This window comes from Pyxicephalus adspersus, chromosome 5, assembly GCF_032062135.1.
Source record: "Pyxicephalus adspersus chromosome 5, UCB_Pads_2.0, whole genome shotgun sequence".
NCBI classification, from domain to species: Eukaryota; Metazoa; Chordata; class Amphibia; order Anura; family Pyxicephalidae; genus Pyxicephalus; species Pyxicephalus adspersus.
Window position 1 is genome coordinate 41905851 of NC_092862.1, and position 14444 is coordinate 41920294.

The 14444-nt window shown below is 38.1% G+C and overlaps 1 protein-coding gene across 1 annotated transcript in view; it reads right to left on the reverse strand.

The window, feature by feature from the left end:
- Positions 1-13907, reverse strand: part of DSG2 (desmoglein 2) — a 30813-nt gene extending 16906 nt beyond the window's left edge. The window contains exons 1-2 of the mRNA XM_072411282.1: positions 13609-13907; positions 1516-1551 (exon numbers count right to left, since the gene is read on the reverse strand). Coding sequence (XP_072267383.1) covers positions 1516-1551; positions 13609-13653 — 81 coding nt within the window. The 5' untranslated portion in view covers positions 13654-13907. The remainder of the gene's footprint in view (positions 1-1515; positions 1552-13608) is intronic.
- Positions 13908-14444: the final 537 nt, after the last annotated feature.

The window sequence follows — 14444 nt, forward strand, 5'->3', positions numbered from 1 at the left end:
GCTATATTGCTGCCAGTGTACAAACATTTGTGAGACACCTGGAAACAGCAGTTCTGTTGTGTGCTCTAGTTCCAAAAAGGGTTGCAGAGAATGGCAACTAAACTAATAAGTATGGAATAACTGAGCTATGAGGAGAGATTAACTGACCTGAGTTTATTCTCTCTTGAGAAATGGCATTTAGCAGGCATTGGAATTGCCAAGTATGACGATATAAATGGTCCATATAATGAACTTAGTGCAAAGTTGTTAACTTCAAGGTCACTGCAAAGGAAAAAGAGGGACTCAAGGGATCTCAAGGGAAAGTGGTTTTAACCTTTGCATATAGAAAGATTTCATGGTACAGACTTTGAATTAGTGGAATGGAATACCTAGTTCTAATTAGCCAGGCAGATGCATTGAAAATAGTATTTATAGTATTGACAGCATAGACTGGTAATTCAGAGAATATCAGATTGCTTTAGGAAGAATTCATTTGCCTCTACTGGAACAAACAGGATCATGTTTTTTCCTTTTTCTGGATCAGTTGTAGACAGTATTATAAATGCAGATTTGTATCCTAGATTGTAAGCTCTTCGGGGCAGGGTCCTCTCCTCCTCCTGTGTCACTGTCTGCATTCGTCTGTCATTTGCAACCCCTATTTAATGTACAGCACTGCGCAATATGTTGGTGCTATACAAATCCTGTTTATTATTATTAATAATAATAATAATAATAATAATAATATTAAACAGTTTTGGCCTATTAGTCCTTCTGATTGGCATACAGAGTGAACACAACCCTACTCCGACCCTACTACTCTGTATAGTTTTTGCACCCAGTTCCATTATCTTGCAAATGCAGAGTGTAAAATGGCTCCGAATGCTGAATAAACAAAAAAGAACAATTTGGATTTGCAGTTCTCCTGGCCAGCAGATGGTGCCAATGTGTAGAACGTGTGGGAGGCAAAGCAATCATGTTTACATGTAGCTATGACATTGTGAGCATACAAACCCGGGCCTGTGAAATCTCTCAGCAATAGAATATTATCAGCTCCAGAAATAAAATATCATTTTCATGGGAAAAAACTCTCAACATCAAATAAAAGTGACCAGTAACCAGCTAATACCATCCGGTAAACATGCCCAAATCAGAACATTTGTTCAATTTGCCTTTATTTTTATTACAGGTTCCTTTGTGGTTAGAATCAATATTATTCTCATGCCGTCCAATGGCCCGTTCACAGGACTTTGCTGTATATACCTCATAGGAGAAGGCCAAAGTTAAAGTTATTAAAATGTGAGCTCCTCGGACAGACACTTAGTGACATGACTATGGACAAGCAGCAGACATTTCTTTAGGCTCAGATTCAAAGCCGTTCAGAAAAGCAAGTTTCATAGTATAGTATAGTATAGTATACTAGTATACTATAACAAAATAACAACTATTCATTCGGTGGGTTCAAAAGAAAACTGTTCATGACAAATTCTGTCACTATACAAAATATTCACCCCCCCTAATATGTTCTTCATGGCTTACCTCTACATGGAGACTATGTCCTAAATCAAGGATGGCCTGCAAATAAAAGAAAAAATATTAATATTTAATACACACAAACAGATATTTAGCAATATTGGTAAGCAAATATATTGACACATAAGGTGTCAAACCATAATATAAATATCAAATGTGGTACTGTAAAAAAAAAATAAAAATAAATAAATAAATAAAAACACATTCCTATGTAACAATGAAAAAATATTTCTGTATAAAGTGTTACAGGTAAATGAGTGAACTAAAAAGGATTAAAAGACTGGTAAGCTAAAAAAAATAAAAATAAAAAAAAAATAAAAAAAATGTATTACGTTTATTTTTGAGTTTATGCTTTAATACTGAACCATTATGACAGTTTTATGACATTTGGGGCTGCAGGAATCCTCAGGGTCCTAAATCCCACCAAATAATGTAAAACATCAAGATGTCATAAAACCACATACAGTACCCAAAAAAAAATAAAAATATTTACCAAGGTTAGATCATCCAATTATGTTATTCTCCATAACCCATGAACATCTTAAAGACCATACAAAAAATAACCTATCCATGTCCTACGACCTTTTAATTCTTCACATCATATCTCATATTTTTTATATGGTAACATTATATCCGTTGTATAATTTGGTTTATTTTCAAATATAACAGAATGCGTTAATGAAATGTTTATGCAAACAGCAACTTCCAGAAGTCACTATTTGCACAGTTATGTCGGCTGAGCAGCTCCACAGCTGTATATTTCCTAAAATGTTTGGTGGTTTTAGGCTGCAGTTTTCACCCATATTAGCAGATATGATTATATATGGTTTTAGTTCATTTTTTACATTTATGTATGTTTAAACTTTTTATTTTTTGCAGGATTAAGCTTCAATTGCCAAGGACAAAGTGTGTTGTAGGGCTTTCTGTCCACCTTCACTCATACAAACATCAAAAAAATAACACTCTGCCCACACATCACAAATGTTTTTCAGCCTCCAGGCTACTTATGTTTCACATTCAAAAAGGTAAAGAGATAAACCAATTTATTATTTACTAAGTGTGTTGCTTTGCCCAGAGTTTTATTGTAATGTTAAAAAACAAAAACTAGGAAACAATCTGCCCAGATCATCCCACGCCTCCATCTGTACAGACATACAGATAAAACAAAGTGTAGTCAAGGTAAAAGTCCACAAATATGTCAGATTAGGAGTTTCTACATCAGCACTCCCTTTTGTCTGTTGTATACGGAATACAGAATTTTCCCATGCGATCAGACTTCTGGAATGCCACCACCTGCAGTGCAACTCCTCTATCTTCATTGCTCTCTGTACGGTCTGGGTGATGACTTATTTTACTCACTGCTCAGAAACAGAAATCAAATGATTGTTATATTTACAGATACAATCACAATTGGAGAAAAAGAGGTTCTCGAAGCAGAATCAGACATAGGGTAAGGCAGCCATTGTTTTTAGTCAGCTCTATAGGGCCAAGTTCAGATGGGCATTTGTCTGCCACCCATTTCTAAACTCTCTATTTCAACTTGTACACATCCAGAACGTTCAATTGCAGTTTGACAGGAGTTTGCTGGACACATTTGATAGCAACTACACTGCTACACCCCCTATGGCATGCAAATGCTGTCCTGCATAATTCATGTGCAAGGGAGGGCCCTAAGACAAAAGTATGTTCCTGGCAGAACAGCTAGTGTACAAAAAAGTAAAAAAAATTAAATCAATACAGCCAGAATATCTATAGACAGGTAAGTTGCAATATGTTACTTTTAAGTTCTTGCCTGTAAACAATTTTCCCATCAAATAAGACCAACAATCTATTTTAACTTTTGGAAAGGTAAAACAAAAAGCCCCAAACATAGCCAGATGTAAAAGCCCAGATAAACATGTTCCCAAGCATATAAAAGCACAAAAGATATAAACAGATGTAATATAAATTAAGCTTTTAGCTGTATAACTTCAAAACACCTATGTTCTGGAATCACGGTGTCATTGTGGCCTTTCAGATCTCGGCACATCTGAAAGCCCATATCAACAGAATCTGGAGCTGCATTTTAAAACTTCTGAAACAAAGCCAAGAAACTCTAAAGACTGCAGACTAAAGCAAATGCCATCCTCTTCTGTCCCGGCATGAGTAATTAGCACTGAAAAGGCTTTGCTAAAAAGGTCAAATGTGGAAAAAAAACTTAACCAGAGAAAGCAATACTTGTGTGGGATGGTTCACCGAGCATCATCAACAGCAAATGTAAAGGACTTGAATCCATGAACAAAAAAAGTTCCTTGTCAGCTACATACACAGGAGGGTGAATTCAGTTTTCACTATAATTCTGGGCAATCGTGTACCACAACAAAAACTTTTACCATGTTGTGGGCACCACCTATAGCACTGATTAGACATACACCAAACAACTAATCCTATCCAACACATCTTTACCTCTACTGGAGAACTTCAGAATCCTGAGCAGAACACGCCACATACACATGTGCATGGGTAATATATAAAAAAGTACCACTTTAAGTGAAAGAGTAGGCATTGAGGAGTACAAAACTAGCAATGGTAGCCTTACAATCTATTTTCAATCACAGTTGTGCTAAAATCTGTGCAAGCAGGTAAAACAATCAATATTCCCTGATTGGATTGAAACATTATTGATATTTTTCTGGATCAAGAATAAATCTAACGGTGTATGTCCAGCAATACTCAAAAACCATGTATGCATCACTGTAAAATACCCCATTATGGAAGAAAGAATACCATATAGGAATTATAATTCCTGTGGCAAAAATTGCATGACTACAGTCAGGTAGAACGCCTATAATTAGATCAGAAGAGATTCCTGGCTGTTCTTACTCCTACCCCAGAGGCAAACTTTCACATTCTTTTAAAACAAGCAATATATTGGTACTTTAAAGCATGTATAAATTTTTACATTAAATCAGTAAAAGTAATAATCCCACCATTTACTTTTGTATGGACCTTTTACACTGCTGTGGGCAGTAATATTCACAGAAGGTGAAAAACTGAACTGTTATCAAATGTATAATTGATGAAAGAATTCAGGGAAAAAAACAGAAATGTAAAAATTCAGCTATGCACACCAATGAAATGCGGATATCTTATGGAACTTCATTAGTGGGACGGGGAAGCTATGTTTACTCACCCTAGCATGCTTTGCATTTAAACTGTTTGCAGAATACATGCTTGGATGCAAACATGTGCTTTACGCATTGTGAAGAAAGCAGCAGCACATACTCACCTTTACTTTTATTCCCTGCCGCAACTTCTGGAAATTGGGGACTATATGGCTCACTGCCTCAGATTCACTTGTTGTGAGTTGAGTTGTGACACATGGAAAAAGAAAGGATCTGCAATTATCTGTAAGCCCAAAGTCATGACTTTCCCCTTTCTTCCTTTTGCGAAAAGGTAAATGGCAGGGAAGTAAAAAGTAAGCAAGTTACTTTAAGATGGATAAAGTTATTAGATACTTTTTCAGATCTGCAATGAATGCAATGCTAATGCACCTTTTTAGATGGAGTCAGGCTGACCTCTAGGGAAAATGATCGGATGGTCTGGATCAGTGGTGGTAAATTTACATAAGGGGGGTCATAGGACAGTGAATGCGATGGTATAGAAAACTGTTAAGAGACTGAAGGCATAGAACAGAAGATGGACACAGTGCAGGCATGCTACAAGAGATGGTCAGAGGCCTACAAACATACACAGGAGTTGTTAGAGAATGGAGGCATGTGTTGGGAAGTTATTACTATGGACACATATTATAGCAGACTGCAAGAAGATATTGTTTTATGGTCCATTACAGATCTTTCACATTTGTGTTTTCAATGTTCCCTTAAAAGCTGCTTGAGACACATTTGATGATTTTGCTAGTAAGGTTTATTATAAATATTTAGAGGAATAAAAACAAATCTAAAAAGATTAAAAAAAACAGTAAAAAAATATTTTCCTTCACTGGTTTGAGCAAACAGACAACTGTGTACCAAAGCCCATACTGGGCATCAGGGGTTTTGATGTTCCTAGCCCATGACCATTGTTCCAGGATTTGGATCTTCTCAGCAATGTCTCTGGAGAGCACACATTTGTTTGGAAATACATAAAAAGTAAATGGACATGTTGTTGCAGGAAGTGTTTGTCAGGTAGTTTTTCTAACATACACATAATCTGACCACTAACTTGTACAACCTGTTTATGTTGTCCTCCCAGGATGAACGGTCACATTATCTTCTTCAAAGGGAAAATAGACTTTAATATTTGAGATATATAATGCCTGCCCCCATGTACCTAAGTAATTACTGTCAAAAACTGAAGATCTTTTATAGTTTCCATGTGCTTCAAATGAATGACTGTAACAATTACAATAGCTAGCATATTAGAAAACAAGTTTTACTTTATTGGCTCACACAAGGCTCATAATCAGAACTGAAATATTGTTTATGTGTGTGGACTGATCCCTTATTTGGATATTACATTTTAATCAATTGATTTCCAATAGGCAGACCCTTTAAAGGGTATTTTGTACTTCTATGTTCATGCATTTTTCCCTCCACCCAAGCATTTTTGTAACAACACATTTACAGTACCTATTATTCTGCTGTTATAGACAAGTATAGTCTATTACAAAAATGCTGGGGGGAGGTGTTATGTGCACTTATCCTATAATCCACCATAATTATCCAAGGAGTATGCAGTCTTTACAATGATAAAACTACCAATGTAGCCACAGAAACTTGTTCTCAGAGTATTTCTCACAGAATGGGGATGAGGATCCCTAACTATGAGGATAGAAATTTTATGAAGCCATGTCAGGACTTGTTCAGTATTTTTATCAACTTCCACAGACAGACAGTACATTCAGAAACAAAAGACAAATGGCTTTCTTAGGAATCACCAAATGCAAATGTTTTTTTAATGTGTGATGTTCATCTACGAAAATCCATGGAAATAGAAGAAAAAACTGTGGATGTTCACCTAGTGATCCTTTACACCTTGTGTGCCTGCAGACTGTACACACAGCAACTCTTCTATTAAGGGTACAAATAAATTGCCCAGCCTGCCCCAATTCAATCCCCAGGACTATTACAGATTTTCTTTTTGGGAATGGTAAAGATCAGTCAGCCTCTGAATGTTTTCTCATCATCCTTAACTTGTCAATGGGAATTAATGACCCCACATCAGTCAGTCTCTGTGTCTGTGGGAAGGAGGGGGCTTTGTATGTTCTCCCTTCTTATCAGTAAGACATTTGCTGGGAAAGACAATGCACAGATAAATCACTACTTCCTAAAATAATGCTTATGCTGACCAGACAGAAGCCAAATTGTAAAAATTATCCATTGGACGGTTTTTATTAGTAAGATCAATTTAAGTAAACTTGTTTTGTCACTTATTATCTCACTTTCCCTTAAAAAGAAACCAGCTCAACACACCAGACAAGCAGATTTTAGTGGGCCGGCCAAACAGAAAGAATGTTGGGCAGCCGGTATGTGTATGCTAGAGTAAAAAATGTAGCATCAGGAGGATTCTTCTAGATGGGCCTACACAAGGTGCCTCATATCCTTCCATGTGGACAGACTCCGCTACTCCCAGACACATGATAAATAAAATGTGGATATTGTTTGTATTACACTGATCACATTTTTAGGTGGCATTTATTGGCATTGTGGGGAAAGGGGGGGGGGGGGTGTTTGTGAAAGAATTGGTGCAGACAGACACTGTCAATGCTATTCATCCCAGGAGAGGAAGAAAGCAAACTGGGAAAGATTTCAAAGAGAGTGAAACCCTTTTATGTATGAGCATCTCGGGCATGCGCAGAAAGAGCGTTTTTGTTCAAAGAGAAAAATTTGACGGTCTCACGCTTGCACAGTAAGATCGTCAATTTTTTTTTCATCCTAAATCACGCGATCTAACGCCCGGGTGACGCAGGATGAAGAACCCGGAAGCAAAGACGAGGATGGCGGCGCCCGGAGCACCGGCTCGGGGATGGATGCCGAAATGACGTGGGACCCGATGCTGGACACCCCCGGAGTGATCGGACTGCCCTGCATTGTTTTTTTTTTTTTTTTTGAGTATAGTTCCTCTTTAAGTATATTTGTATAACTATGGTGGAAAACATTACATTTGAAAGAACATATAAGCATTTTAACATAAAAAAAAGTCAAGGACCGTTACAATTGGTTGTTCAGTTTACATTTTTTGTGGAGAAGCTTGTCCTTGCAGCTTTAGGTACCAGGTTCAAATCTTGGACAGGACTCTATCTGCTAGGAGTTTGCATGTTTTCCTGATATTCCGGTTTCCTCCCACATGCAGTTAGGTTAATTTGCTTCCCTAAATTAACCTAGGACTGTGGTAAAGACATAGGACTATGGTATGGACATTAGATCGTGAGCTCCTTGGAGGAAAAGTTAAATTATGGACTTTGTAAATCGCTGCGTAATATGTCAACGCTTTATTATTATTGCATAATAATAATTGCACAGGGCATCCCCAGCAGTAACAAAGATTTAAAAAAACTCTCAGCTCTGCACAACTATGCTATAAACATCATTCAGAGGTCATTTTATAGGATATATAGCTCATGATTTAAGAAGGAGAACCTAGTTGTGAAATTTAAAGCACTACTTTCATTATGAAATGGGTTTATATAGCATGCCACCTGTCTGTATACAGTATATGCTAAAATAATTAAATATTTACATGCAGCATTTTATCCCTGGATGTAAGCTGCAGCTTCCATTGTTCATTGGCAAGTGATGTATAACCAGATTGACACAGAATATATCCTGTGTACATAACAACCTTACTCAACAATATTAAATGACGTACATACTGTATATATTTAACATGTGCTTGATAGAAATTATGTAAGCTTGTACAGCCAACCCTTGTTATACCCAGTTTGCTTCCAGGTCTTTTTGCAGACAGAATAAATGCTAAAATATTATCAAAATAAGGTTTTATGAGGTCCTCTTCGTTAGGCAAACATTTAAGGGCATACCAGTTTCCTCCATTAGTATTGCAAAGTCCTTCCCCTCGTATTGTTTATGTTCTTGTTGGAGGGAAGCCAGTTCTGGTCTTTCTTCTTAGGTTTCTGATATTTTTTACACCCAAAAGTAGTTTTGCAAGCTGCCCGTGTTATTATACGAGAAGATTTGTTGATAGATTGTGTTGAATCTTCAACTATAATGAGATATCTAGCTATGTTATCATCAATGCATTTCAATATTTACAATACTTCTCCTAGGAAGCAGACCACTGTAGCATCTGGATGAGTGCTGAAAATAGTAACACACAATCTCTGATGGATATTGTAGATAAATAAATAAATAAGTAAATAAGTGTTTTTTATGGGCTTTGGAACTGGTTGTCAATTGCAATTACGTTCATTGGGAGCATAACTCAGTACAAGAAAATGTCAACAATCCAAACAAATGCAAGCAAAAATTATGTTTTTTTTCTTTTACCTATTTTTTTTTAACCTATGCATGTTATTGGGTATACTTTGAAAAGTCCTGATCATTTGCTGACTCTACACATACTAGATAACAACAGATCATCTAACGAACAAACCTGCCAAGATGGTTGCTAGTTTTATCAGAGAATCCTCTTTTGTCTTTATCATGTGTCAAAAATTTTATGAATGATTATAGAACAATGGGTCGGCCATCCTTTGCTTCCATGAGGTTTATTTAGCGTATGTACGAGCTGTTTTGTAATTCATTCTCGTTGGTTTGTTGTATATTTTAATGCAGCAAGCTAAACATTTATAGTGCGCAGTAACCAATTCCCAATGTCAACTAGAAATCTTAGACGTCACACAGAACCATTGGTGGATTGCTACCTATAGTAATGGAGGACAGGGCCAAATGCACCGAGCTCACTTCAAAAAGACACGTGACATTAACAAAACGTGCAAGGATAGACCTGGGTGTAGATGACCAACAAGAAAAGCTCTGAGGCTTCAGGTAAGTTCCATGAGCTTTTACAGAATGAGAAATGACTTTACCTTCCGACTTTAAACCATTTGTGGTAGACTGTGCCAGAGATGAGTTACCACACTTTAATCATAGGTAAATTGATTGATCATAGGTTCTAAATGTTACATACCAAGAACCACTTGGTAATTAGAAGTCAAATATTACACTTTTAACAACATACTGTTTTTCATGCTTTAATGATTCTACTGCATGTTAGTAGGCAGACAGTGCATGTATACTAACATCTTTTCTGTGAGCGTTCGGCAACAGATAAGCAGCATTATTCACTATAGAATTTCATACAAAAGCACATAATCAGGACAGCTGGGCTGCTAGAGACTTATAGGGCCCAATGACACAGAAACATTCTGGTGTAATGTCAATGCACAGCATTAAAATGTATGTTATGGTACATGTTACCGTGTGTTACTTTACGGCCACCCAATCTTTAAGAATGGGCTGCCAATGCAAAGGGAGGTGGTGAACATGGATGGTGAAGACCAGTGGGGGATCCTCATGTTCTCAGGAAGTATAGCACACCGCCTGTGACTAAATAGGTAGGTACAATATAAAAAGAAAGTGAAATTGAAAGAGGGGAATATTGCCATGAGAGTGGGGTGGTCCAACTCCCAGATGGGACCCTTTTTAACAACGCAGAACACCTAACCAATTCATAGTATAGACGCTTCCTGCTCTTCTGTAAAATGTGTTACAGTTATTGGCACTGCAATGCACATGGAGCAGGTATGTCGCCATTAGTGTGCTATGTTAAATCAACCCAGCTAGGGAATGGTGGTGGAGAGGAAGGGTTGTGGTAAGGAATAAAAAACATAAACCTAGTGAGCAATTCATTAGACACTTTCTAACAAGTTTAGTTTCCTAACTGCTTTGTCACCACAATATGACTTTAAAAACCCAAATGCAGAATGCCTCTGGTTGTAGGAATAATAATTAAACTTGCAGAAGAAACCAAGGAATGTGCAGCCATGCGTACTACTCTTTTATTTCCTATTGTCTATTGGTTATGAAGTCAGTTTATTCTGCTAAGAAAAGGTTAACCCTAAACCCAACCAAAATTCTTACAGGCTTTAGTTGTAATTCTGAGAAGGGATTAGATCTACTTTACCATACACAGCGCGGTATAGGTGAGTTTTTGTTGGTTCAGTAATATATATATAGGAAGCAAAGCTCTGTGAGTGTTTATGGGGAATTCCAGTTTGGATAATGCTGTTTTCAAACAATAAAACCATCTCTTGGGCAACAAGAGGAAAGCAGAGCCGCCATTTAGCAGCTCACAAAGATCTGTGAAGGTCAGGTCACCACAAATAAGGAGTCCATGTGAAGACGCCTCATCACATACAAGACTGGGTGATAAATAAACCTTCCAGAAGCACAGACATAAGGTGTGGTAACATTCCACATCGGCCTTCCCTGAAGGCATCTCCTCCTAAATGGTTCAAACTATGTTACATGACACCAGCAGCTAGAATATTCCAGTTATATTTTAAAAAAATACATTTTTCACAAAAAAATAATTTAAACAACATTATAACTTTTCCCATCTCTATCATTTACCTCTATAGAAGATGCATTAGGTTGCAAACCCCCAAACATAAGAGGCGTTTTCCTTTTATTAAAATAGTAACACTAATCACTAAAACTTCATGTAAACTTATTTTAAAAGTTATTTTCAACATTTTTAAATCTGCAGCACGAGGCCCATAAAAGTCTGTGTTCAGGCAACTCCTCCTATACAACACCTGGTTGTGGCCCTGCATTGTCAACCTTTCACATGCATTTACAATGGAATAAAAATGGATATAAAAAAACATAAAATTACACACAAGCAGACAAGTGGCTATAAAGATGGACAGTAGATCAGCAGCACTAAATTATAAAAAAAGGAAAGTTTTTTCTAAAAATGAAGTCCACTTTAAAGTTGAAGGTAAATCTCTCTGTATTGTGCATTCCATCATCATTCTAAATGAATAAATAAAACCACCAGCCCTGCATATGAAATCAGACCGGCCTGCCCCAGACAAGCAGTTCCTCTATATACCGCATTTACATATACATTTTAATTTAGCTTGTGATGTTTTTTACATATCATAGACTAAAGTTTAAGGAAAATATTGCCTGGTGGGGAATCTTCAAGGTCCATGTGTTTCAATGGCAGTAATAAAAAAACAGACACCAAGGAGATAAAGGATAACTAGAAGCAGGAACATCATTTGTCTTGTATGAAGGTTACACATTGTATCCATGATGCCTCCTTCCTAAAATTCCTTAAATATTTAGAAGAAAGAAAAGTTCTGAATGGTCAGTCATTATCTATTGTCCTGTGTTGTATCACCCAATGACAACCGGTGAATGTTACTTTGGGAGGAGAATGGTCATTATATTTCCCATCACAAAAAGTTCTAAATCAGCAAACATTTTTCAGTAGGGCCCTGTGAGGTGCAGTGTGGTCTAATAACACAAAGCATCCATGGAAAATAAATTCAGAGCCAAAAATCTTTAACAAAGCAATGGAGTGCACAAAGCAAACTAAATAAAAGTACAAAATGTTAATCCTCGGGGAGAGGCCTGCAAATATTCCTCCAAAGTACAGGACATCCCCAGATATTTGGGTGGGATGATGTGTGATGGTGGCAGTGACCATCGTATAGGATACATTTATTATTCTTCATACAATACGGCCATCTGACACCATTACCACCATCACACTCACATCCGACCATCGCCGTGTGCTATGCTGACCTACAATTTCCCAGATAAAAATACTAAACCTGCACAAGCAACTAGCATATTCAGAACTGCAAAAATATATCTGTTGATCCCGACAGAAATCATGGCCACTGATAACTACATTATCAGTTACATTGTTGACAGCTATGTGCAGGGTTGCAGAACCTCCTATCTGTAGTACGGGCAAGTGAGGGGTGGTGTGCTGTAGTCTTGTCATCGGGAATTATTATTAAACAGGATTTATATAGCGCCAACATATTAAGCAGCGCTGTACATTAAATAGGGGTTGCAAATGACAGACAAATACAGACAGTGACACAGGAGGAGAGGATCCTGTCCGGAAGAGCTTACAATCTAGAAGGTGTTACACTGGATTTTGGCAAAACTTGCACAGATCCAGTGCAGAAACTTCTATAGCTTGGATTCACACAAAGCAGCCATCATGCTCCTATTCATTCAGGGCGCAAGCTAGGGTCAGGTCAGTGAATACCTACAACCTGAGATGTGGGGTGACCCCCGCTGGATGCTCTGTATGAATTCAGGCTTGGGGGTGACCATAGCACCTGACAATGACTGGGTCATGAAGCACCAGAACCGGCTTTAGGCCTGATATATATGAGCAGACCCGCCACCAGTTTGGAGCCCGACTAACCAATGTGATTGATAGCTAGAACCAAAACATTGCACACACATCAATTACATCCAATCAGAACCCTGATTTCTATCCAGGTATAAAATGATCAGACTTCTTATTGGTTGTCACCAATCAAAACCAATTGAAATTAAGGTATAAAAATGAACTCTTCTGATTGGTCAGCTCAATTTGCACCAGATCTGATCATTTATAAAATCAGAAGTCACAATGATTGGTCCTGGCCCTGCACATCACTTGGCTTCCTTTTACTGATCAGGGAGATCCCCTACTTATTGTACAGCTCTGTGTTATATGTTGGAGCTATATAAATACAGTTTAATAATAATAATAATCTTCCTGGGACACCTGGAGAATCTGTGGTGTCACCGGGACAGGAAGTGAAGGGACAATTGGTGCACAGACAGCAGACAATGCCATGGCAGGGATTTTAACCCTTCGCACTCCATCTAACACAAGAAAAGTTTTGTTCCTACATACACCTGAGAACAATAATAACCCAGCCCTGGTGAGCTGTATACATCATGCAGGTTGCAGGGTTTGCTCCAGGTGTGTGAACTCCTCCACAGGTAACATTACACAACACGTTCAGACAGCTCACACAATTCCCGATTTATTGGTTCACAGAATTCTTATCTGACACAGACACGACCTGTAATGGCAGTTCTGGAAGTTGTTACCCACCAAATACACACTTACCAGCAGCAGAAGAATCATTCCTCCTCCGGCAGGGGTCCGCCACATAGTGAATACGGAACGGAGAATTCCTCCCCTCTGGAGCGCAGAAAGTTAGTAATACCAAAGCCAAACACACCCGAGTGGGCGCAGTCCAAGTGTGAGGTGAGGGGGGGTGTACGCAGGTACAGAGGACAGAGCGGGACGGCGCACTCAGGAGCACCAGCAAGATAATGGAGCCTTATCAATGCAGAGAAAGGTGTAGTGAGTGGGGGAGGGGGAGATACAGGGAGGGCTTCCTTTCCTCTCAGGGCTGGGCTGCTCTCTGACATGCACAGCTCTCCTTTCTTCCTCCTCCTCAGGTAAGTACCGCCCAGGGTGACACACAATGTCCAGCCTGCAGCTAGGTGTGTCAGAAACCGAGAGGGGACCCTGGGAGGTGGCTGTGTGTATATGGACTGGGATATGTGTGCTTATCACAATGTAATGTGTCACAGATTACAAATGGAGTGTGTAATAACACTGAGCTGTGTGTGATATACATGACCAGGGAGCTCACCATTCACCCAGCCCTCACACCCTCCTTCCCCATAAAGACACATACATCAGTTTGGAACAAAATTGGCTAAGACAGACATTTATTACCAAAATTCTGAACAACTTTTTTAAATACAAACATAACCTCCCTTTCTCAAACACAGTTTGCACAAAGCACCTTATTGATTGCAGATTATCATTATTATTATTATTATTAATAATAATAATATTAAAAAACAGGATTTATATTACATTTATTACATATTACACAGTGCTGTACATTAAATAGGGGTTCAAGATCCTGGAAGGCCAACAAAACAAAA